General features: G+C 40.2%; 1 protein-coding gene across 1 annotated transcript in view; it reads left to right on the forward strand.

Moving 5' to 3' along the window:
* Positions 1 to 22,964, forward strand: part of ABLIM1 (actin binding LIM protein 1) — a 129,627-nt gene extending 106,663 nt beyond the window's left edge. Inside the window, exons 14-24 of the mRNA XM_008939934.1 lie at positions 6,216 to 6,320; positions 8,620 to 8,667; positions 10,950 to 11,096; positions 12,823 to 12,914; positions 13,051 to 13,156; positions 15,281 to 15,330; positions 15,637 to 15,697; positions 16,676 to 16,683; positions 17,953 to 18,027; positions 20,947 to 21,027; positions 22,329 to 22,964. Of these exons, the coding sequence (XP_008938182.1) occupies positions 6,216 to 6,320; positions 8,620 to 8,667; positions 10,950 to 11,096; positions 12,823 to 12,914; positions 13,051 to 13,156; positions 15,281 to 15,330; positions 15,637 to 15,697; positions 16,676 to 16,683; positions 17,953 to 18,027; positions 20,947 to 21,027; positions 22,329 to 22,442 (887 nt within the window). The 3' untranslated portion in view covers positions 22,443 to 22,964. The remainder of the gene's footprint in view (positions 1 to 6,215; positions 6,321 to 8,619; positions 8,668 to 10,949; positions 11,097 to 12,822; positions 12,915 to 13,050; positions 13,157 to 15,280; positions 15,331 to 15,636; positions 15,698 to 16,675; positions 16,684 to 17,952; positions 18,028 to 20,946; positions 21,028 to 22,328) is intronic.
* Positions 22,965 to 23,622: the final 658 nt, after the last annotated feature.

Below are 23,622 nucleotides of genomic sequence, written 5' to 3' on the forward strand. Positions count from 1 at the left end.
ATTTTCATTCTTTTTCTGTGGAGATATTAGCTTCTTCAACAGATAAATCAGAAGAACTATTGGAAATTCGTGCCAATTATTTTCAGATTTCAGAGAATTACCTGGTTTGTAGCTTAGGTATGTATCTCAGCTTCAGGTACAAAAGGCCAAGTGGGATTACAAGCACCGTAAACAAAGGGGCGGGGGTGATTCTTATCAGATTCGTCACGTAAGACATTGTAAGAATCCACAATTTTATAAAAATTTTACATAAAGGTCTTAGTCCTGGATAGGATTTGTGTGTTATAACTTGTCCAAGCTCCTGAAAGCTCAAGTTCATACTGCTGTGACAGTGTACACTGTCCAAGGATGTGGTAAGTTTGAAAAGGGGCAAGTGGCAAGTACCCACGTCATGTAATTCACATGGCTGAATCAAGAGTAGTCTCTTAATAGCTGGCTGAGAGAAAGAAGCACCTTCTGAAGGTCACTTGAGTTTCATGCTTAAATTAACGTGCTTCAAATATCTGCATGGGTTTTATTTCTTTTTGTTTCTTCTCCCTGTGTAGGAAGGTGATTCCTTAAAAAAAAATACACTTTTGTGTTTCAGTTCAACACTGCAAGCTGAGTTCCCTCAGGGCACTGAGCCAGACTCACACGTTTATAAAATGTACACCGTTTTGTAATGTGAAATATTTTTGATAACTTTCTGTAAGCAGACATGAAACAGTATTGCAGAGTGCCCTAATGACATGCAGACTGGGAGAGTAGCAGTCAATAAGGGACATAAGTGACAGTTTTCTTAGTGAACACTGTAGCCAAACATAAGCCATGCTTCCAAATGTTGTCCATATGCACATGCTGGGAAATCCAGTGGCTCTGACAAGGGATTGACTGTTCCAGTGGATGTTAGGATGGGTGGATGGGACAGCAGAAAGAGATCCTGCAGCTAAAAGAGCTAAGTAGAGATGTTAGGTACTTAAGTAAGGTTTACAGGGAATTGAATTGGTAGGTCTGCCGTTCCAGGAGGATGAGTGACATCAGCAGCACTGCAGAAGCTTCAGAGAAGGACCATCAAATAATTCCAGATCTCATAGTGAAAACGTTATTGCTGTTAACATATTAACTCTATCAAATGGAAAGATTTGGTAGTGATCTGTTCAGTGGCTATGAACCTGTGTGGTAACAGAAAGTTCTCCCATATAGCAGGCAAAGATACAATGAGACCCTACCTTACATTTAAATTAGATAAAAATCATCATTATTTCTGTGGCTCATTTAAGGTGAAGATAAGTAGCTATTGAAACAGCTTAGGAAAAGTTTTTGTCTTCCCGTGACTACAAAATACTGAAAAGTACAAAAGGTCAAAAGGCTTGAAGACTTTTTGTGATTTTTCCAGCATGTTAAGTGATCAACAAAGTGCTCACAAAACATTAGATGAAAAAATGTTCATAAAGTTCCCTAAGTCAGAGCAAACTCTGGCTTGTCCTGTAAAAGGAATATGATGGAACATACTCTGGAAACACACGTAGTGTATTTATGCATATATGTACTAACAGTACACATGCACTTAAAGACAGACAACATGATAGGGACTCATAATAAACCTCTCTACTATTACAACATCTAGGTGTAAGTGTTTTCATAGGAAGAGCTAATATAGCTTGCCCAGTATGTAATTCAGAAGGGTTGTGTGTTGGGGTTTTTTTATTAACATTTGAGCAGGTGTTGAGTGAAGTCCAGTTGCACTATATTGTCTGTCCTCTTCACCACTTCATGTTCATAAATAGATCCTTTGTTATCAACCGGTGAGGTTAATCTGGGTTTCCCACATGGTTCTTCATTTGTCCTCTTTGCACACCATGTGTGTCCAGGTTCTCCCTTTTCACATCTGTGCTGCAGAAAAGGAAGGTTATTCTGGCACTGGCTGCATCTAATGCAATACTCTGATATTCTTATCCAGAGGGATTTGCCTGGGCTATTCTAGGCATCTGTTTTCAAAATTTAAAGAACTGCATTATTTTACCTTGAGAGTAGCATTTCTGTGTTTACTAGGGAATTAGATCCTTGTGAGTATAGCTGAAATGAGAACTCTAGCACTGTCTGGGGTTTGGTAGATGTGGTATATACATTTGCAGTGATTCACAGAAGAGGTAAAATGTTATCTCCTTTTTACTTGGCCAGCCTTTCTCAAAGCCACTTGTACTTTTAGCAGGAAAGTGAACTTGGTATAAGTTTGTAAGGAAGATTTCATACAGCTATAGTTTTGGGTTTTTTTCCTTTAGGAATCAGAGAATCTGGATCATGTCAAAACTACACTGATAAAGAAGCATAATTTCCAAACAGCATAATGATAATGAAAGTGGCATACAACACATTATGCCTGTGTTATTTTGTGCCATCAAGACAGAAAAGTAGATATTTAGACCACTTTCAGTGCATTTTCATACAATATAATGCTTAAAGGAACATAATGCTCAAGTGTTGTAAACAAGGCCAAATGTAAAAAACTTTGAGGAGTGAGAGGGCTAAATATCCCTCAGAAAATCTTAAAGAGTTTGATGTAATATGTATGTTGAACAAGCTGGAAGAGGGTGTAATATTCATCAGCTTAGATTTCACTTAACCTCATTTGGAGTCTCCACTGAATTTAGTCTTGTCTCAATAAAGCACTGTCTTTGCTATGAAAGAATCAAACAAGTCAATGAATGAAAGAAACCCTGACCCTACTGAAATTGGACAAAACTCTCATTGAGAGCCAGGATTTCATCTCACATGCCTAGAATTTTTCAGAGGCGTTCAAGAATATTGCAAAGCCCCCATTAGATGTCTGCATAAAAAGAGCTCCAAAGTAACATGTATTCCTCTGCTCACAGACCTTCCCATAAGGAATCTACCCACTTTCATAGTGAATTTGGGCCTCAATTTTCACAGGTTGCTGCTTTTTTTCCTCTGGGTCAGGTCTCTGAAATCAAATGTTGTCTGTGTGTGATAGCTTTTTCCAGGGGTCTGTGGATGCAGCTGAAAGCTCTGCTTTGGAAAACAGACATACTTTGGCTGTTTCATAACTTCCAGTTTTGTGCAGGAAATAAGGGCTACACATCTGGACAAGATGATTAATGATAGGTTTACAAAACCTGGGTAGAACTTAGGATTTCAGGGGCTGTTGAGCTCTTTTTCTTGTGTCTATTCAGAAGTAGAGCGACTAAACTGCAAGTTGATAGAAGGCTCAGTGTTGGTTGCAAGTTGACAGAAGGCTCAGTGTTGGTTGCATACGTTTTTTTTTTGCCAGATTCTGTCAACTTAGCTTGTGAGTCACACTGTGAGCCCAGTGGTGAACACTTCAGAAAGCAGCAGGAACCTGCATTACACTGTGCTGTGCGTAGGCAAGCAATTATGTTCTGACTGCTAGGGGAACCTGCTTAACAAATCGAGGTATAGAAAATGAGAACTACCTGATGGAGCAAACAATGAAAGAAAAAAAAGCCTCTGAATTTCACTTCTGAGGCTGCTGTGCTCAAGTGATTGATTTTTCTATTAATCTTACTCTGTTATCTCTTAACATCCCCCGCCTACCTACACACGCACGTGTTCAGCCTCGTGCCAGGGGAGTGGGAGTTAGTTTTTCCTGCAGTGTTGGTGAACTGGAGTGCTCTTGTTGCCTTGTGGAGTTACACTAGTTATGGCATATCTTATAATAGAAGAGACTTCCCCGTGCAGGTACAGCAAGGAACTCAAAATCAGACCGTGCAGAGCCTCTGCGTTTATGTAGAGCTGCAAGCAGGCCAACCAGGAGGCCCTGGGAGGCAGGTAGAGGCAGGCTGGCAGCTCAGCTTCCTTGTGTGCATCTGCACATTCCACAGGTGTTGGCACTGCTTTCATAAGCTCTGGGTGATTTTACAGCTGCATCTGAAGCACTTAAGCCTTGTTATGAGAGTGGGCTCCTCAGGGATGATCTAATGAGAATCTAAATAGATGTGCCATTCCCTCCTGCAGTGGCTGGAGGTAATGAGGCTGCCATCCTAGAGAGTGTAAGGAGAGTCATTTGTCACTACTAGAAGGAGTCGTTATGAAGAGAGAGACTGCACAGGAACCCCAGGAAGTATGAACCAACAGAGACATCTATAAAGCAACACATGCAGGATGATACCACACTAATTATCTGCCTGGTACTGTATAATGCATAATGCATTGTACAACATTATCAGTTCTCTCTAAACAAATTATCTGTGTACCAGATACAGGATTAGCCAGCATATATTTATGGATGTGAGCATGCTTAGTTGTGTCTAGTTGAGATAGAGGGGTTTTATGAAGGGCTTCTTACCTATCTCTGTAGTGTTGGCGACAGAGGCATTGTAAATTGGACATGCCCACATTTTAACTACTCTTTCCCAACAGGTAAACTGTGCTTGTGACTCCTCTGTTGTGATAAGTCCATAGGTCAAGAAATTTCTTTGGGTTCTTCTCTTTCATTGAATATACTGAGTGCTAATGGTAGCAGAAAGGCAGAATAACGTATCTCCATAAAGGTTATCAATTTTAAAGTAACTATATCTTGAGTCCATCTCAGTATTGATTTTTTTTTCTCCTATAAAACGATTTTGCTGAAAAGTACCTCATAATTTCTCAATAGAAACAAAAGATGTAAGTAAGAACAGCTTAAGCAAATTAGGTGTTTCACCATCACAGTATCTCAGAGGCTGGATAAGTAGAACACAATACTTGGATTGCCAAGTAAGGGACCATAGATTAAGATATGAGAGTATTGTTTTAACTGATTGTTCATTCTGCTTTTCAGAGTTAGAGCTTTTTTTTTTCCCTCCATTTTGGTGCCTTTTAGATTGGCAGAGGACTGAAAGAAAAGCTTTTTTATAAAGTAAACATCCGTCTTCCTTCCCCCTCACTCACCCCTCAGCCTCAAATATATAAGACGTGTGCTGAGCCCAAGGTTTCAGGGCCTCTAAAGGGACATAGGAAACGTGTAGCTGAAAGGAGACCTGGAGCTGGTTTTTTGTTGTGCTTTATAGCCCTCCTGTACTTGTCCCCTCTCCTTGGTTTTTAATCTACCTGATTAACAGTCAGCTTTCTACATTCTTTTAAGCCCTTGTGCACACCTGGAAAACAGGGGGTTTGACCACTTTTCCTTATTGTGGTCACCCACACCCATGTAAAATAAGGACCCATGTGGACAGTTTTTGCTCGTGAGAGTGCACACTAGTGTGAAGAATGGCACAAAGTAAAAGGCAGCAGCATTCTTCTGTGGTACACACACAGTCGTGTGTTTGGATATCTGGCTGTTAAGTGTTGATACTTGAGGATTAACCAGTGTGGGTCTGCAACAGCCCTCTTGCTCTGACAGATGTGGGAACAGGGCTGTTGCTGTGGTGGGTTGTTAGGAGGCAAAGAAGAGGTCTTGGTAAGAGTAATCCTACAAATGGAACAAACTGTGCGTGCAAAATGTAGCTTAATTTTCTGCATTAGATTCAGATTTGCTAAATCATCAGTGGTAAAGTATTGTCATGAGAGCCAAATTTGACATTGACCCAGACTTAGGATGGCACCAACGATATGGGCGCAGCCATTACATTACATTGCTTTACAAATTATTTTGCTTTGTCAAAAATTTCATACCAGAGAGCTGAACCGGTGAAAGAGGGTGTAAGGCACAGTCAGGCCTTTTGATAGAGGCCAAGTGACCCAGCTATTTTCCATCTCTAGCTTTTCTATGCTTTTGCTTTAGGGAACTGTAGTAACTGCCAGCACCTGCTTCTGTCTGCTTGGGAGTTGGTTTAATTTGGGTTTGCATCTCAACTACTATGCTCTGTGTCTGCGACTTTTAACTCTGAATATGAATCTCCATACTAAATCATTGCCAAGTAACCTTCCATTCTTCTTTTCCATGCTGCCCATCTAGTCACCAGCTATGAGCACCCAGCTCCTACCTGCATGCCGTCAGAATGAGTCTGAGCTGCTCAAACCTCAACTCCAGCCTGAATATGAATTTTTGTCTCTGCAGGAATATCAGGGGGAAAAAAAAAAAAAGAAGTCACCAGGGCTGCCAGTTCTCGTTATTGTTTGTATTTATATTTTTGGTTCCACTTCTTTTCTCTCCCTGGAGGTTTTGATTCCACCAGTTTTGTTTGGGTTCGATTGGGCTTGCTTTTTTTTCTTTTTTTTTTTTTTTTTTTTATTGCTCTCCCTTTTCTCATTTTGTTTTCTCCATTCTTTCATTGGAGGCAATGAGCCGTCCAGCGGTCGGAACTCCCCTGTCCCCTTCCGGCCCGACAGCCGCCCTCTCACTCCAACTTACGCTCAGGCCCCTAAACATTTCCATGTTCCAGGTAGGAGCTGGCACTGTGTGTGTCTCGGTGTCCTGTCACAGTGTAGAATGTAGCCTTTGTAACCTTTGTCTTGTCTCCATCTTTCCACACTGTTTACCATGGGGTGCACTCTCAGAGGTTGGAACTGCTCCTGGGATTGCTGAGAGGAGCAGTGCGTTAGAAATTAGAAACTGGGGGGGGAAAGGATGTTCACGGTGATTTTTCCCTATTCTGTTGGGCAGCGTTTCACTGTTAGGGTGCCTTGGTTCAGGGTTTGTTGATGGCCTGTGAGCTGGATATGAGCTGTGTGTAGGGCTTGATTTTTCTCCCAGTTGCAACAGCTGAGCACTGGCGTAACTCAGTTTTCTTTGGAGGAGTTGGGTTTTTATTCACTTGAAGAAAAGAGTTGACCAGTGAGCCATTATGCATGTTGTTCATTCAGATTTTTGTGGCTTGTTTCAGTCTTGAACTCAATATTTCTAGTTTAGGGTTCCCTTTGTTTTTTTAAAGCCAGTGAGGATTTTTCTTTCTGTGTTTTATGCAATGGCTTGATGTCCTCAGAGAGACCTGCAGATCCACAAGGATATGTATGCCTCAGGATGTCCTGTTTAAAGGGCAGACTTTGTTTTGAAGTGAGCTACACTGTTCTTCCAGTTTCTGAGAAGATCATCTGTGTTGGGTTTGATAAGATGAGGGTGTATGTCCTTAGAGTAGTGGACAAGTATCTTCTGACTGCATTAGTGCTAGCTGAAAGCCTTATTGTACCCAGTTATTCTTCAGGTCCCCTTCAGTCTAGTATACTTTTGCACTGCCAGAGGTTACTGCCCTTCCTCCTTGCCTCGGATCTGGCAGGTAAACTGTTGGTGGGAAGTTCCCTTGCAGTCAGTGTGACCTGGCCTGGCGAAGGTAGGCTGGTTAACTGCTTCAGCTAACCTGGCTCAGTTTGACTTGCGTAAGCTAAAGCACACTTGCATGAATAGCTCTGAGTAATCGTCCCTAGCATGGTGGGAGAGCTGTCCTCTCCAGCTGGCCCAGAGCAGCCACAGAAGGAGCTCTGTTCCTGGCCTCCTGGTAGCTTTCTGGTACAGATGTGCGCAGACGTGCTGCATGACTTCCCTCCTAATGTTTATACCTGTTTGCTGGTCAAGTAGCCATAACAGATCACTAACAGGAATGAAATACCTCAGTGTCTGTGTGCAGTGCATTTGCCTGTGTAGTCAAGGGTGTAGGGTTCTGCAGACTAAGATTTGCCTCTGTTTCCTCAATGCCAAAGGTGAAGTTGTCTCCCGTAGCACTTTAATTGGACCTGCGATACACCGCGTGTCTTTCTAAAGTGCTTTTTCATCTTTCATGCTAATGGAACTGAAAACTTTATTCAGGCAGTGTGAAGTTGCAAGTTGCAAAATGGGTTTCTTAGTTTTCTAGTTCCCAGTAGTTCGTTTTGATCTTCTAATGAGATTTGGGCAGATTTTTGCACTGTAGCACTGATTTGGGATTAATTTTTCTATTTGTAGCTGTGCCAAATACCTGAAGCGTTGGCTTGGGTGGGAAGGTAGTTTAGAACAAACTGGTTCCTGTCTTAGATTATTATTGGTTAAAATATTGTATCTTTTAGACATGCTGTAGATTCACTGCATTGGAGTTCTGGGAAGTGTTTTTTTCTTCTGATTTGCATTGATAATGTTGAATATGGTGGGCCTTACATTAAAAAAAAATACAAAAAAAAGAAATAAAATCTGTCCTTGTGGTTTGAGAATTAGTAGTGGATCAGTTAACACTACATAAAACATCCCTTTGACTCACTGAAGCGTGGCTGTTGTTGAGTGTTCAAAACAGTGTATTAGGTAGATGGGTTGTTCTCTGGATTTTGAAGTAAACTGTAGGCTCGCTGCATTCTTCTCTGTTCAATCAGCCAGTCAGTTGGAAAGAAAATTGAGCAATTTTCCACAAAAGTTATTTGGGGTAGTTCTCCCCCAAATGACTTGTTCACCATTAAAATGTCTTGCTTGTTTACATTTCTTCTCTAACTTTTATCCCACTGTTAATCTGTATGTTTAAAATTAATGGTTCATGACTTGGATGCATCCACATGTTACAGAATCAGCTCCAAAGGACTTCATACCACATGTCTTTGACTTTTCACTTGTTCTTATGTTTTCTTTTCTTTAAATAATCTGATTTTACATAATACTAGAAATAGCTTTCTGGCTTTTTCTTGTGCTACATCCTTGATTTGGTCTGTCTACTAGTGTTGGAGTTATCCTTATCTACAACCAAAGCAGTTTTCATATTCTCATTTTTCTCTTTCTCAATTTCACAGATCAAGGTGTCAACATTTACAGAAAACCACCCATCTACAAGCAACATGGTAAATGATCTTTCCTTTTTTATTTCAAAACTAGGGTGTCAACTAAATTAAAAGGCATGCAAACTAGAGAAAAGCATTCAGTTTTTACTTTGTAAGCATAAAGGAAATCAGTAGTGCAAGCTTGTAACAGCTGTTATTGCATGTCCTGCTAAGTGATTATGTTTTGAAGCATGTTGTTTCATTTGGATCATATGGTTTAACTCTTGGCCACATTGATATCAATGGCAAAATTGCCATTAACTAAGATTTTGCTGTCTCTGTAGCATTATGACGCATTCCTGTATTTCACTTAAGTTTCTATTTTCAGAATACAGGTACTAATCAGGTTAAAATGGATTAACAACAGACTGTTCTCTGACAGGAATTTCATGGAATATCCTTACTTTAAACAAAGTACAATTGTTTCTTTCAACAGCAAAGATGGAGACGTTATCAGACGTTATTGAAGATAACATAGGTGACTTATCCCTGGCAAGGCTAATTTGATACCCAGGCCCTGTGGTACAGCTCAGGTAGTAGGCTGTACTTGTTTTTCCAGGTGTTTGGATTCTGAGTTGGACAGCAGTGTTAGTGCTGTTAGAAAAGATCAGTGCTCTAACCTTTTCAGTGTAGACAGTGGTGTATTGAGTCTGAAATAACAATGCTGGCAGAAGCCCACTGCCCTGTCAGTCCTTAGTGCTGCAGAGCAAGGTCCTGGTTATAACCAAGTGCGTTCACTCTTCCCTTCTGCTGTTTGAAAGCCAAGGAAAGCTTTGACTAGGAGATGATTTTTAGGTAATCTAGTGAAAGGTGGATGACTCTGCTTTTTAGAGACTCTTGAGTTTGCAACCCTGTGCAGACCCTTTCGCTAATGAAATGTATTCAGGGTTAAGCAGCAAATGGACACTGCTGCAGGGTTTAGGTAGACTGAGAGCCAATGAGCTGAGATGATCAGGAGAGCCCATGAAGTCCGTTGTAGCCAGGAGCGAGCATTCCAAATAACACTGCTGTGGTATCACACCGGGGTTTATACCTCTTTTCTTTTTTAAGTTTCAAACCATATGTTCATTTTGGAAAATGTCTTAACATTATTTTTGTTTATTTTTATGGTTTTAATGTATCTCCTCACCTCCCATTAACATGCGAATGTTTAACCACTGACATCACCAATTCTAATCCGTAAGTACTGTTTGAAGTCATGCTTTTGTAAACTCTGACCAGCTTCCTCCAGACCTGCGATTATGCTTAGAGTTTCCTAATCATAAAATGCTCAAAAGTTCCAATGATATCTAGTACTGATGTTCCTAAACTACCCTGAACATGCTGGATGAGGAACACAGTCCTTCACTATGTTACCTGGTGTCTTTCTGTTTAAAAAAAAACAGTGGAAGGAATAAAGTCCAGAATTCTTGCTTCTGATGTAGTAGTATCATGTAAGAGAAGGTGATTTGAGCTAACAGTTTGAAGAGAAGAGGTAGTTACGACTGGTTTTAATGATGCAAACTGAATCCTATTGGATTCTTTTTTTGCTTTGATATCAAGAAGTGAAAGCCATAATGCACATCCTTACATGCTTTTAAGAGACTTTGGCTTAGGCTGGAATTTTTTGTGGATGACTTCACCTTCTTGGTGAAGTTGATTTCATTGCAAGTTCCTTTCTCTACCAAGCTGCTCTGAATGGAGGTTAGTATTTGCTAATAAATTCACATCTGCTTTTACTGCTACTGCATGCTAATAAGTGAGGGCATGCAGCAGAAGAAAACCACTGGTTAAATAAACATTTCTTTCAGATTTCTTGTTTTGTTTGTTTTGCAGCTTTTCACAGAAACAGGGGAAATAATTAGCATCAATAGAGTTAAAATTAGTTAAAATTAAATCAGTAGAGTTAAAATTAGTGCTGTTCCTCTGAACTTGTTTTCTTGCCCTAGAGGGAAGACAGATCAGTACATAAATCTGGTTTCATCTTCATTAATAATCAGCTGTCCTTAAGAGATGCTGGAAAATACTGTTAGACCGAATTTTCTCACTCTTGCCTAATCATTCTAACACTGTGCAACGTTGGTAAAATCCAAAGCTGATTTGGGGTTAGTTTGGGGGTGGGGGAGGGAGGAGAGGAAGGTTTAATTTCAATCTGTTGGCAAGAGAAAGACATTACTTTGCTTCAAATTACTATTAGAAAAGCAAAACATGAAAATGTTTGCTTTTGAAAATGAACTTGTAAAGTATAAAATTTTGGCAGAATAAGGACGACCTTTATAATGATACAGATTACTACATAGCTAAGTTCCCTGATTGCCATCTAGATGCAGCTGCTTTGGCAGCACAGAGCAAGTCCTCCAAGGATATCATCAAGTCCTCCAAGTTCCCAGCAGCTCATGCACCAGCACCCAACGAGATACCAAAGATTGAGACTGACCACTGGCCAGGTCCTCCCTCCCTTGCGGCCATAGGTACGAAACATAAGTGATACAACTGATGCAGCTTAAGAGGTACTGGTAACCCCTGTAGATTAATACTGGAGCTGAAAAAATATATAATGAAGATTGTGTCCACTCCACGTGCTCACCACAAAGTGCAGTTCTGCTGGTGAGACTTCTGTGTGTCTGTGAATTTAAAGCTATTGAACAGGGCTGACTATAAAAGGTTTTGCTAAAGGACTTTGGAGTTAATCACAGGGATATTAACATAGGCAAATCACGTGAACTCTTGTGCAGTAGCTTAAAAGTGTGTCACACAAGCCTGACTTCTTTCAGTTATTGTCTATTTGATCTTTTATGCCTAAAATAATAGCAAATATTCCACAGAAAAGATGGTTGCTTCCAACCACATGGCAAGAAGCAATGATTGAAGTGGAACAATTAATGGACTAAAAAAGTTCTGATTTTGAAATTTCTACAGACTTTGTATTTTTTTTTTTTTGTGTTGTAGCACTACAGACACCTTGTTTTCTTTTCTTTAAATCATGTGCATCATCATTTTTAAACTTTGGTTTGTGTTTTTCCTCTCTTCATTTTTATTGACCCCTATAGCGTAAAATAAGCTATCTAGCCCTGTTCATTTATGAAGTCATGTCTGAAACACTGGAGGTGTTGCCTGTTTCAAGTTTCTGTGTGGTGTATGGTTTTCGTCGCAGTGGGATTTTCATAGAAGTGCTGGGAGAGGAGATGCAGGATGGGAGAGCTCAGTGACCAGTCAAAGGGGCTGCACGTGAAGCAGCAATTTTTTGAAAATTAATTATATATAGGATTGCAACCTGACAAACATTACAGTGACTGTGATAACATCTACATACTGGAAGCTCTCCTGATACTGCTGGTGATAACGACAGCGTTATGATGTCATACGCCTGAGGTGGAGCCTTTGTTGGAAATTTTGGCTCTCAGCTCGGTCCCTACGCAGTGGTTAACAACGTTTAATTGTTTCCAGTAAAACTATTTTGTATATTGGCTATCAGGTGATTTTGTTAGACTTAAGAAACTGAACAAGACTGTTTGGAAACTATAAAGATAAAAATGATGCACTCATGGATGTATTTTAGACAGAAATAAGAAGGCATCATAGAAGATCAATCACTAAAATGTAGTGAATTAAACTGTAGAACACCTAAAATGTAGAACGACCATGTATTTTTTCTTTATCCAGTGGATCATATTAGTTTCCTTCATTTTAGACTAAAATGAATGCCTTGTTTATTCCAAATATAAGCATCCATTTGGGAGATTAATGTAGTTTAATTTTCCATTTGAAATGTTAATTCAGATCTGCTTTTCTAAGTCAAGATAAAAGTATAGATGTAAATCAGACTTTATGTTTTTAGGCACTGACAGTTACTGGTGCCGTTAAACCCCATGTTTGCAGAACTAGCGACGTGAGCTCCTTTTTTCCCCTTACATTGATTCATGGCTTTTGTATCCAGGACTGTTGCTTGGTTTGGAAATGATGTGCAGTTTAACTTCTTGTTAATTTTATAAGAAGCCTGAGAGCCATAGGGCAGGATGCCTGAGTGAGTTTTATTAAGAGTGAGTTTTGAAAAAGTCTTTTCAGTCTGCAAGAAAATACTGCTTTGTTTATTCAGTAAATCAAACTGACCACTACTTTGAGCTAGCATTGAAATCTTCAAGCTGGGGTTGAACTAATAGACAGAGCTCTCTCTGTACTGTGGTTTTGTGGAAGCAGGAGCTGACATGAGACGCAGATCAAGTGGAAGAGAGGAAGATGATGAGGAGCTACAGAGACGCCGGCAGCTGCAGGAGGAGCAGCTCATGAAGGTGGTTATAAGCTTGTCTTCATGCTCTTTGTGAGCACCATCCAAAAAGTGCCCCTTTGGTTGCTGTAAGCAATGTCTACTGGTGCCTTGATTGGCTTTATTTTATTGATATAATTTTTTTTAATTGCCCTCTATAGCTCAACTCTGGTCTGGGACAATTGATATTGAAAGAAGAGATGGAAAAGGAGAGTCGTGATAGGTCAGCCCTTTCTGCCAGTCGTTACGATTCCCCAGGTAATTCATGTAGGCAATAAAGCTAATAGTGAACAGTGAATGATGCACACCCCATAATACGCATATCAAACAGTCTCCTAGAAGGAAGACCACTTGATATGTGTATATGTGGCCTCCCCTAAAATAGCAGCCTAATTGATGAGCTGGTTTTAGCAAGAGTAGGAGCATCATGGCTGTTTTCTAATTAGAAGTAATATGAGGTTAAGGATTTTTAGGCAGTTTTGAGGGATTTTCCAAGATAGGTAAAGAGTGAGGTAAAATACTGACTGACTATCACATCACACACAGGCTCATAGGCTGGGTTATAAATTACAATACCACGTTTTGCTTAAACTGGTGGTTCCTGTCACTGTTAAGTCTCTCCTTGCAGGGACAGAAAATGGGCAACATTTACCAGTGAGGCTGCAAATTCCAAGCACAGGCAGTGTTTTGGCCTTGGCTGAGATTTTGATGGGATGTATTCTGTTCCAGAGCAAAAGCACAAAAGTCAGTTTTGGTTAACTGGTGGCTTAGATTCTTGGCCTCATTGCACATTTTGTTACACCTCTGTGGCTTTCTTGGATCTCCAGAGAAGGGTTTGGGGGTTTTATTTCACTGTCTTCATCCACCAATCATAGTAGCACAGCAGCTGTACTTTGAGCCAAGGAGGGACAAGATGAGTCTCTTTGGAGTCATCCACTGGAGTGGCTGCCAAGCAAACTAAGATATCCTTGTGTTCCCTGTTGTGTAAGTGTTTCATCTATTTATGGTCTTGGAAAGAACATCTGTGGCTCTTCCTCACTATCTGTATTTTTACAGGATCAGAGTTTACCTGCTTAACTTAGAGCTTAAGATTTCTTTTTTTTATTCACCTCAACACAGGTTGGAGGACTCCTTTATTGGAGATGTGTCCATCCTGCTTTGCAGTGATAATCAGTCATTAGTTGCCTATTGTGGAATCAATGGTACTTTTCCGAAAGCTGCTTATTGCTGGCAACAACAGTGCCTCAAGTTGTGCATTCCCTGTCCTTCTGTGCTAAAAATTACACTTAAACAACCAAAAATTACATTTTTATATGGTGGGTCTTGTCTGAAGGAGCTGTGTTAAATGTAGAGATGCTACTGATCATTCTGGTGACAATCTTATCCATCTTTTTATCTGTATTTGAAAACATACCCTTGACATTTCCATAGTGTCCCTATCTTGCTTGTGCAATATCTGAGGTCAGTGCAAATGCTAAGTTGAGTGCCCCCAGATACCTTACTTCACCTTTGATTCAGATGAAGGTAGGAGTCACAGAACCCTGTTGAATCATGTCACACTCTCAGAAGTGTCACATCACGTACAGGATAACTGTAATCTCAGATCAGAATGCCAAATTCTCAAGCTGGTTTAAATTCACTCAGCACTACCCATTGTGATCCTTCTCCCGTGGAAGTCAGCACCAAAATATCTGTCAATGACACTGTTACAGGATGAAAACTAAAAGCCTTTTCTCCTTTGTAGCAAGAAATGGTGAGCTGAAGCATGTGAATGCAGAGAGGATGGTGTGTGCTGGTCATATGGATCTTGGCTTGTGCAGCAGCAGAAGCTGGGAGCATGAGTGCAATGGGAGTTGCAGTAGAAAGGACAGAAAGGAAATTTAGGAAAGATTCAGCAGATATAGTTATATATAAACCATGTGCCACTCAGGAGAGTGGAATTGAATGGACCTGCATGAGAGACTTAACAGGGAACCTATCCAGTCAAATAATTGGATTCTCCTTGTTCCTTTATCTTGGTCCTGCCATAAGACACACAGCAGTACTTTAGCTATTGTCTAAAAAGTCATTTTGCTCTATTGTCTGATCATTGAGCATTACTCAGCAAAGAATACTTTGATTTTGAGCCTGGAAAAATCAGTGTCCCTTCTTGATGACCTGCCACCATGGCATGAAATGGCTGTATGTAACTTACAGAATGTATGGAAGGTTTAGGGCCAAGATGTTAGTGTCTTAAAGTCAGTGTGTCTCAGCTGGTTATGTGTATGCTTAGCTCTTTTAACTATGTTTTTTTATGCTGGTTGATTCCTCACATGTTCTTTGTTTTGAGTTTCCATGAGATTTTTCTAGTAAAAGATTTTTCCCTTCCTCATTCAACAGCACATGGTTCAGCCTCCAAAACCTCTTCTCTCCCTGGCTATGGAAAAAATGGACTTCACAGGGTAAGGAGATAATGATTTGAGAAGCAAAAGGTTGCTTTAATTATCCATGTTGTTTATTTATTTCCATATTAACTGTACTGGATTTTCAGTTTGGCCAAGGTTTCTTGTAGGACCATCTGAAGTAAGACAAACCCTGATTTCGCTTCCCTTACACTACATTGTTAAAAAGGCAAGAAAGCCATGCAAGAAATGTTGTGAAAATCGAGGGGGGGATAAAAAGCGTAAAGCAATTTATTTCTCCCCATTTACCAACCTGCTTGTGAAGTCATGAACATTTATGTGCATGTCCCTCTTTTGCTCTTACAGCCGGTGTCTACAGATTTTGGTCAGTACAACAGTTATGGGGATGTGAGTGGTGGTGTTAGAGGTAAGGCTGAGGAGCCTTTTTACATGCCACTTCATGACTGACCATGTTATCGTGTTTGATCATGTCTGCTGTTTTATTTTAATGTTGTGGATATGATTAGTTTGTATTTGCTCAGTACCTTGTAACTTCTGCCAGTAAACTCAACAATTACCTCTGAAAATGCCTGTTGCTTTGGGTTTGTTTTGCTAAATATGCTATATGGAGCTGATCTTTATGCCAAGGGACTGCTTTAGCGTTGGTGCAAACAGAAAGCAGGTAACCTGTATGCTATCAGGAGTATGTATTTGAGTTCTGCTATAGTGTTTTCTTTCTCTGAAAATTACCATCCCCTGCACAGTCTGAAGGAATGTGTCACAGTGAACAAAGGAGTATAATGCCTTCTAATCCCCATTATGTGCATGACTTTCATTATGACTTTGAGCTAGATGTCTTATCAGTCATTGCCGAATAAAAATTGACAATTAGGATTTATGCAAGTTATGAAACTTTGAGAGTAGATGTTTTGAAATTATTTTGAAAAGGTTTGAGCTGAGAGCGAGAGGCTAGTTATCTCCAGAGGGAGATTGATCCTGACTATCGTAGATACCCTATGATCAGGCATCTTGTATTGGTGCTTGTGTCTCGTACAGACTGCAGAGCAGTCTACACAGCTACCTGATGGCACAGGCTAGGGGAGAGGAATCCTGCTCCGCACATTCAAATTCTGGTTGGCTCTTTATTCTCTTCCTTGTGGTTTTGTGTCTCTTAATACTTCCAAAGTGACTTGATTTTCCTAAATGAGAAGGCTCCTCAATATTGCTCAAGGCTGCAATACTTGGGAGTGTTTGATTCTTTAGGAAGGTTGCTGGCCTTTAAGAATTGGGTGGGATTTTTAAAAGATCAGGCAGACCAGAAGACACAACGATTTTCTGGAAGTTTAGTACTGATTCCTGTTCTTCCATACTCTAAAGCTGATGAGTTTTCTCTTTTGCTTTCCAGATTTCCAGGTAGAGTACGGGTTTTCATCAATCAACTGACAACAGAACTAAAAGCTTCTACTTTCTTGTTGAAGTCTGAATTTCTACTACAGGGAAGGGTTTCTTAAGACAATAGCTTTGATTTTTCCTGCATGTTTAAGCATAATCACTAATGTAGATTCTCATCAACAAAAAACAGACACAGCCTCAGATTCCTCCTTGTTACCTCCCCAGAACTGGATTGAGACAGCTCACACCAGTTCTGTCACTTGCTCTGTAAAATCCACTGTCTGTTGGTATATGAGTTATCTGTAATAGTCCTCTCTGGACAGCTGAGAGTGTATTTTATTTCCAGCCTCTCTAGTACCGACCTCAGAGACATATAGAAAGTCTCTTCTGGAGGAGGTTTTTTTCCCATACCAGGAGCACTGAATTCCTCATTTTCACCCTGGAATTTGCTCTCCAGACAAGATGGCTGATCAGTAGTTTTCTACAGTGTTGCCATTGGAGATGATCCAGTAAGAGATGTGCTTGCAAATATAAACCCTGTTACTCCAAATCCTATCTGCAGGGTCTTTTTCCAGAATGGTTTGAATCTGGCTGGCTCCTCAGCAGAAATAAAATATGAAATGGCATTTTAAGGAAGGGTTTAATTACTTGGATGGTTTTGTTAATGGTGTATCAAAATCATGGTGATTGGAAAGAGAACAAGATTATGGGAGGAGAGAGGAGTTGTCCATGTATTGTGCTCAAAGTATTATTTTGTTAGGAGCAGTGCTTGTGTCAAACAGCACCTTTCTACCCTATCCCTGTTTGTTTTCATAGTAAAAATTTCCCATTGTGGAGACCAAAAAAAAAAAAAAAAAGATCCTTCAGCTGAAACAGTAAGTGACAGGAAGGAAAGCCAAGAGGAGTGGGAGTGTTTTGTATATTGTTGGGTGGATCTGAATTAATGCTTCCATGTTTTTGTCCAGAGAAGAACTCTGCTTAGTCACTGGGATGGGAGAGGGCCCACCACCCTCTGGAGGTCCCCAGGTCCACCGAAGATGTGCTGTCGCTAGGCACAGTGGGCAGCTATCATCAGTCAGCCTTAGCAGAGACAGAAGGCTGTGGTGGCAGAGAGGATCAAAGGATCCTCTCCAAACAGTAGCCATAGCAATGATCTAGATGATAAGACTAAATATTAAGACTTGAAGGAAGTCTCAGGGCAAACTCACCTTTGTTTTCACCGCTACTTGAGTGCCTTTTCCCTCTGTGTGTGTAACCTGTGTGTCTGATGTGTACCTGTATCTGATGCAGTCCCTTCCGGATGGTCATGTCCCTGGAATGAGAATGGACAGAGGAGTATCTATGCCTAACATGTTGGAGCCAAAGGCAAGTGCAGATGTTATTCACTTTCCTTCAAGGCAGTGAAGATTTGACTGTGAAATGCAGATAAAATACGGGAAATGTCTTAGCTCCCTTGTTCTTCTTTACCTCACCTCAGTCCCTGCTCCTTATGTGCCAAACCTCTCCCTTTGTTCTGGACTTTGCCTGTTGCAGGTGTTAGTACCCAGGCAGGCTGAGGGCAGCCAGGGGTGCTTCTTGGGGTAAAGAGGCTTTTCTAGAGACAAAGCAAAGATCCTGAAGATGTTCCGTAGCTAGTTCTCTGTCAAGCTCTCACTAGCCAAAACAGCAGGCCAGACTGTAAGAAAGTCTCAGATCTGTTAGCTTGGAAAAGGGATGCAGAATATTGTGGCTTAAAACACACTGTCAGTACTGTTGAGGCTGTCTTAATTTAAAAATTCATTAAATACATGAATCTTTGCTTCAGATTGGAAGTTACATGCCTACATGTCTGTCTGGATCTGTTCTTTAGCTCTCAGCACTGTTAGCCTGATATCTTTTAGTGCTGAATTTCCTATATATGAAATTCTTCAGGAGGTTTATTGGAAAAAGAGGCTATGTCTAAAGACGTCCAGGTCAAAATTGAAAATAATATATAGATGGGATTCAGCCAAGACTGTGTTTTAAATCTTACAACTTTATTGTTGGTGAACCTTCCAAGAAATGGTGATTTTGCCAAAGTTACAAGGACCAGCATTTCTGTAGTTAAGTGAGGAGCTCATTTTACAAACCAGATTACTGCTTGTGCTTCTGAGTCACCTCCAGACAAACTGTACAAGGCAATAACCCTAGCTTTATAAGCTGATACCCCAGTGCGATGTATATTAACAAATGTTTTTATATATTATATAAATAAGACCCTGGGGACCTCAGCTCCTGAGGTACTACTTATTATTCCAAATGATCTCTCTTTCACTGTATTAGAAATACTTACAGCCACCACTGCTGTTGATGCACCCATTGATTTAGAATGTTATTTTGGGTGACAAATTCTGTCAGCATTAATACTGATAAAATTTATGGGAATTTTAATAATAGGTCACTTTCTGTTAATGTTTACAAAGGTAATGTCAGACTCTCAGCAGGTGTGAACTGGCAATATTTTTATTCATGTCAATGGCCCAACAATAACTTACACCTGATAAAGTAAAAGAAGCCAACTCAAAGTCAGCATGAAACACATGAGAATTAGTAAACCAAATCTTACCAAATGGTTCTCCAGAAAGGACAGAATTTGTGCATCCTGCCATCCCAGATTGAGACATGCCTTGTTGTGAATATCTAAATATAAAATGTACTTATGACTGTAGATCTTGACAAACTCTGCCTGTTTAAATATGAAAAGTTACATTTTAGTTTCCTATAATGCTGTATATGGTAGCTGTTTCCAGTATCAAACATAAACAATGTAATTCAAAGTATAGACCTAATTGTACAATTGTGACAATGTCAGAATCTCCTAAGAGTCATATCTTACAATTGGTATGTAAGCACACGTTATTTAAATTATTATTACTTACAATAAACTCAGTGGTGTGTTCATTGATGCCTGAATCTTATTTATTATATTTCTGACAAGTTCATTGGGGTAATTGTTGACAATGGAATGAACTTAATTGCCTAGTACTGCACAGAAGTTGGTTAAATTGAATTTCTCCTCATCTTAAAATAATTGAATTAATAGTTTTTGATAATAGCTCAGCTACCTCTCCAGGAGAGTTTTGGCGGCCTCACTCTTGTTCCCAGTGGGCAAGTAAAACAAGACCCATAAATAGCAGTAAAGACTGAGCGAGTTGCCACTGAAGTCTGCAGGAAAACTTCATTGACTTCCACAGGCACTGGACAAAGATCTCACTGGGAATGCTGGTTGGCAGAGACATGCAACAAGAAGTGCTATAGAGAGACTCTATCAGATGGAACATGAGCTCTCCTCAGTCATTCCAGACGTTTATGGAACTGTCTGCACAGGGAAAAAAAACTTAAAGCAGAGTTTTACTTGCTACAGATGATTCCAGAAAATCACTTTAAGGCACGTGATTTTCTGTAATCCTTTCTAAGCAACATTGTTTCTATTGGATTTGACTGATTTGAGACTCATTGTCAGTGAACATTTTACTTCAAACAAAGAACCTGTACATGTAAAACAAAAGTAAAATCATATATGTATAAGTTCTGGATGTTCTTTACAATGTAAAAGAGTAGTCAAGGAAAATGTTAATGGGATATGTGCTGGACACACTCTTCTGAAGGAGATGAAAGTGTGTAAGACACCTGTGTCTACAAAAGTATCTCCTTAATCCACGTATGTATGGCACAGCCAGCAAGCACAGCAGGTAGTTTGAATTCTTTAACTGTCCAAAACAGCAATGAAAATCATGTGAGGAATTCTGTTCAATGCAGTGGCCCCCCCAAATGAATACTTTGCTTATTAATTTGCTTATTTTGCTTATTGCTGCTTTTTTAATGTACTTTCATCTGTTTCATCTTTTAAAAGTCCACTAAGTGCTTGTTTCCTTAGAGCTGTCCACACTTCGGCAACAATCGGTTAAACCAACGAGTGACAAATCATTCACCTTAATAAATTTATACATGGATGGATGGAAAAGTGTATTGGCTAGAGAGGGCTGTCTGACCAAAGCCAGCTGATGTATTAGATGCACCATACAGATCAGTGGGTTGGGCAAGGACATACAAGGGGCTCTAAAATATGAAGCAGTTTGATACTAACCAAGTCCTTGCTATGTCCAGATTAACTTGTCTTTCACGCAGCTCTAGGAGGAATAGCTGTAGTTTCCTTTGCAAAAGAAAACTGATGTTTGTGTGGTTGTGAAAATGAGACACGCTGTGTTCTTACTGCTTTAGAATATAAATACATCTTTTTTTCCCCCTTTTATACATTGTTAACAGATTTTTCCATATGAAATGCTCATGGTGACCAACAGAGGGCGAAATAAAATACTAAAAGATGTAGACAGAACCAGGCTGGAGGTAAGAGAAGCAAGTTCCTAAATGCTCTTTCCTGCTGAAGTTGTTTGTTGTTGAACAATTGAGTACTCAAAACAATGGAGTGTGGGTCCTTGTTAGACTGGGGAGATTTCTCATCACTGAGCAGGGAAGGAGGAGTCAGATGGGGGAGGAAGCAGCTGCATCTCCATGAACAGTGCTGGGCTGTGAGTCCTACACCTCTGTCGCCCTGCTCATGGACTGAGCTTCTCACAAACCCCTTAAGTTTTCATGCAATTGATTATATTCTTGTTAATTGGTAAAAAGCCCAAGATTGGTGAAGAGTTTTGTAGTCATAGGATCCATATTGGAATGGAGCAATACTTTGATCATGGATCATCTCTTAGCTATGAGTCAGTATCAGCCATCCTTGAGGATCAGAAGTCTAACTTTCTTTAATTCATACACGAGTCCTGTGAGTGAGTAAGACTGGCTGATACCCAAAAATATGAGGGCGTAAATCTCTGCCAACAAATAAAAATTGTTTACAACTTTGTGGATCAGAAAAACTTAAGCAGCCCAGTGGAAGGCTTGGGTTGTTTAAGTCTTTTGTAGTTAGTTAATCCTCTGTGGAGATGAATGGAAGTGGCCACAAAAATTTTGGTAAGTAACCATTTATGGACATTTTTAGACTGGTAGATATGTGATCACTAATCAGAATTCAACTGTGTTACATTAGTGCCACAGGGAGATGTTTCCCCCATTCAGTGCAGTCTAAATTAGCTGAACAAGAAGTAACTTGAAAGACTTTTTGGTGCTGTCTTATGCACATTTGCATTAGAGAAATGTGCTGGACAATCAGTCTGGCCAGACATCTTCCTTCTCAGAAGTCTGCACATAGCATGTCAACCTGCAGCCCTTCTGCAAAGCTCTCCTGAAACCCAGTGTCTCTTTGAACTCCCACATGTAAGCAGAGGTGACTTGCTAAAGCCTGGGACAGGGGGGAGCAGGAGCTGGTGGTGTTCTCTGGTCTATCCCTGCTTGTTGGATGACTTCAGACACACCATTTTTCAGTCTCTTGCTTATTTAGCAACTGAAATAGTTCTCCGGATTCCCTTTGTAAACTTCTCAGAGTTAACAAATCACAAGATTTTATTGGTTCTCTGAGCACCCGAGTTCATGAGGACTTGGATACGTCTTGCTAAAGCACTCTTAGTTCCTGCAGTGACACAGTGACATGAAATCCCTAAGGCACTCCTATCTCCTTTGTGTCTCTGCCTTTGACTGACCATTGCCTTTTCTCCTTTTTTTGTTTTCTCCTCTTTTTTTTTTTTTTTTTTTTAAAGCGCCACTTAGCACCTGAAGTTTTTCAAGACATATTTGGCATGACGATACAGGAGTTTGACAAGTTACCCCTCTGGAGACGCAACGACATGAAGAAAAAAGCAAAACTCTTTTAATCTTCCTTTAAACAAACCAACAAAAAATGATGTGTAGGATATTGTATCATACAGTCCGAACTATTTGGAAGCAACTACTTATGCACCAAAAAGGGAAAATGACCTAGTGGCACCTCTGTACAGAGCCATTGAACAAGATGAACATTTGCCCTCCTGGAATGCAGGGAGAAAATCATGTGGGCTCAGAAAGAGCAATGAGAGTTTTCAGAGGTGTCGACCTGTTAAATGATATTATACAAGATAGGAAACTGTTCTGTTCTTCTCCCTCAGTGATATTCCCTTTACTTCTCTCCACAATATGATGGACTTTATTGCTAGAGCCAGGAAGTGCCCTTAGGATGCCTTGTAGACTAAAGTAGTTGTAATCACTCCAAGAACTGGAAAAGGATATATATATATATAAATATATATATATGTGTGTGCATGTTTGCGTGTGCGCACATGTATTTATATCTATCCATCTATCAATGTATGTGCGTGTATGTCTGTGTATATATGTGTGTATATATGGAGAGGAAGACAAATCGATGCTCTGTAGTGAGGGAGAAGCCCTTTGTAACTTATCTACATGGTCACATTAAGTCTTTCACACAACTGTTCCTTAATTGACACTCTTTTGAAATGAATCTTCTTCATGTGATGGAGTCTGCAAAGGCTCTGCTCACTTACGGGACGTACCCGTTCAGTTTCTGGAAAATGGGCTCCTTGTATATATTGGCTAGGATGTAGGAAGTGAATTGCTGTGTCTGTTGTCAGTCTTCCCTCTTCCACACTTTCTGCTTGAATTAATAAGGCTGGAGCTTAACCAGTCTTTTGAGTAATTTAAGATCACTTAGTAATGGGAATGATGGAGAAGTGTCAGTTTTCTTGTAATTTAGTCCCGGAGATTGGTGGATGGGGGTGGGAGTGACAGAGTGAGAAAATGCTTTTTTAAGTGTGCCCTGGTTCACACCCAGAGATTTCAGGACAGACTCCCTGCGAGTAACTACTAGTACAGCTCATCAGACTGCAGTGGAGTTGTAGGATTTTACGTCAGCAGGGAAGATGGCTCTCTGCAAGCTAACACAAAAACTCATCCCTCTTAGGGGGAAATGTTTGTGAATGGAAAGGTACCATCAAGGTGCCATGCTCTGCCAGTAGAGGCTTTTTGATTAAACTGCAGTTGCTGGTGTCAGTACGG

This window comes from Merops nubicus, unplaced genomic scaffold (genome assembly GCF_000691845.1).
Source record: "Merops nubicus isolate BGI_N331 unplaced genomic scaffold, ASM69184v1 scaffold4105, whole genome shotgun sequence".
Taxonomy (NCBI): Eukaryota; Metazoa; Chordata; class Aves; order Coraciiformes; family Meropidae; genus Merops; species Merops nubicus.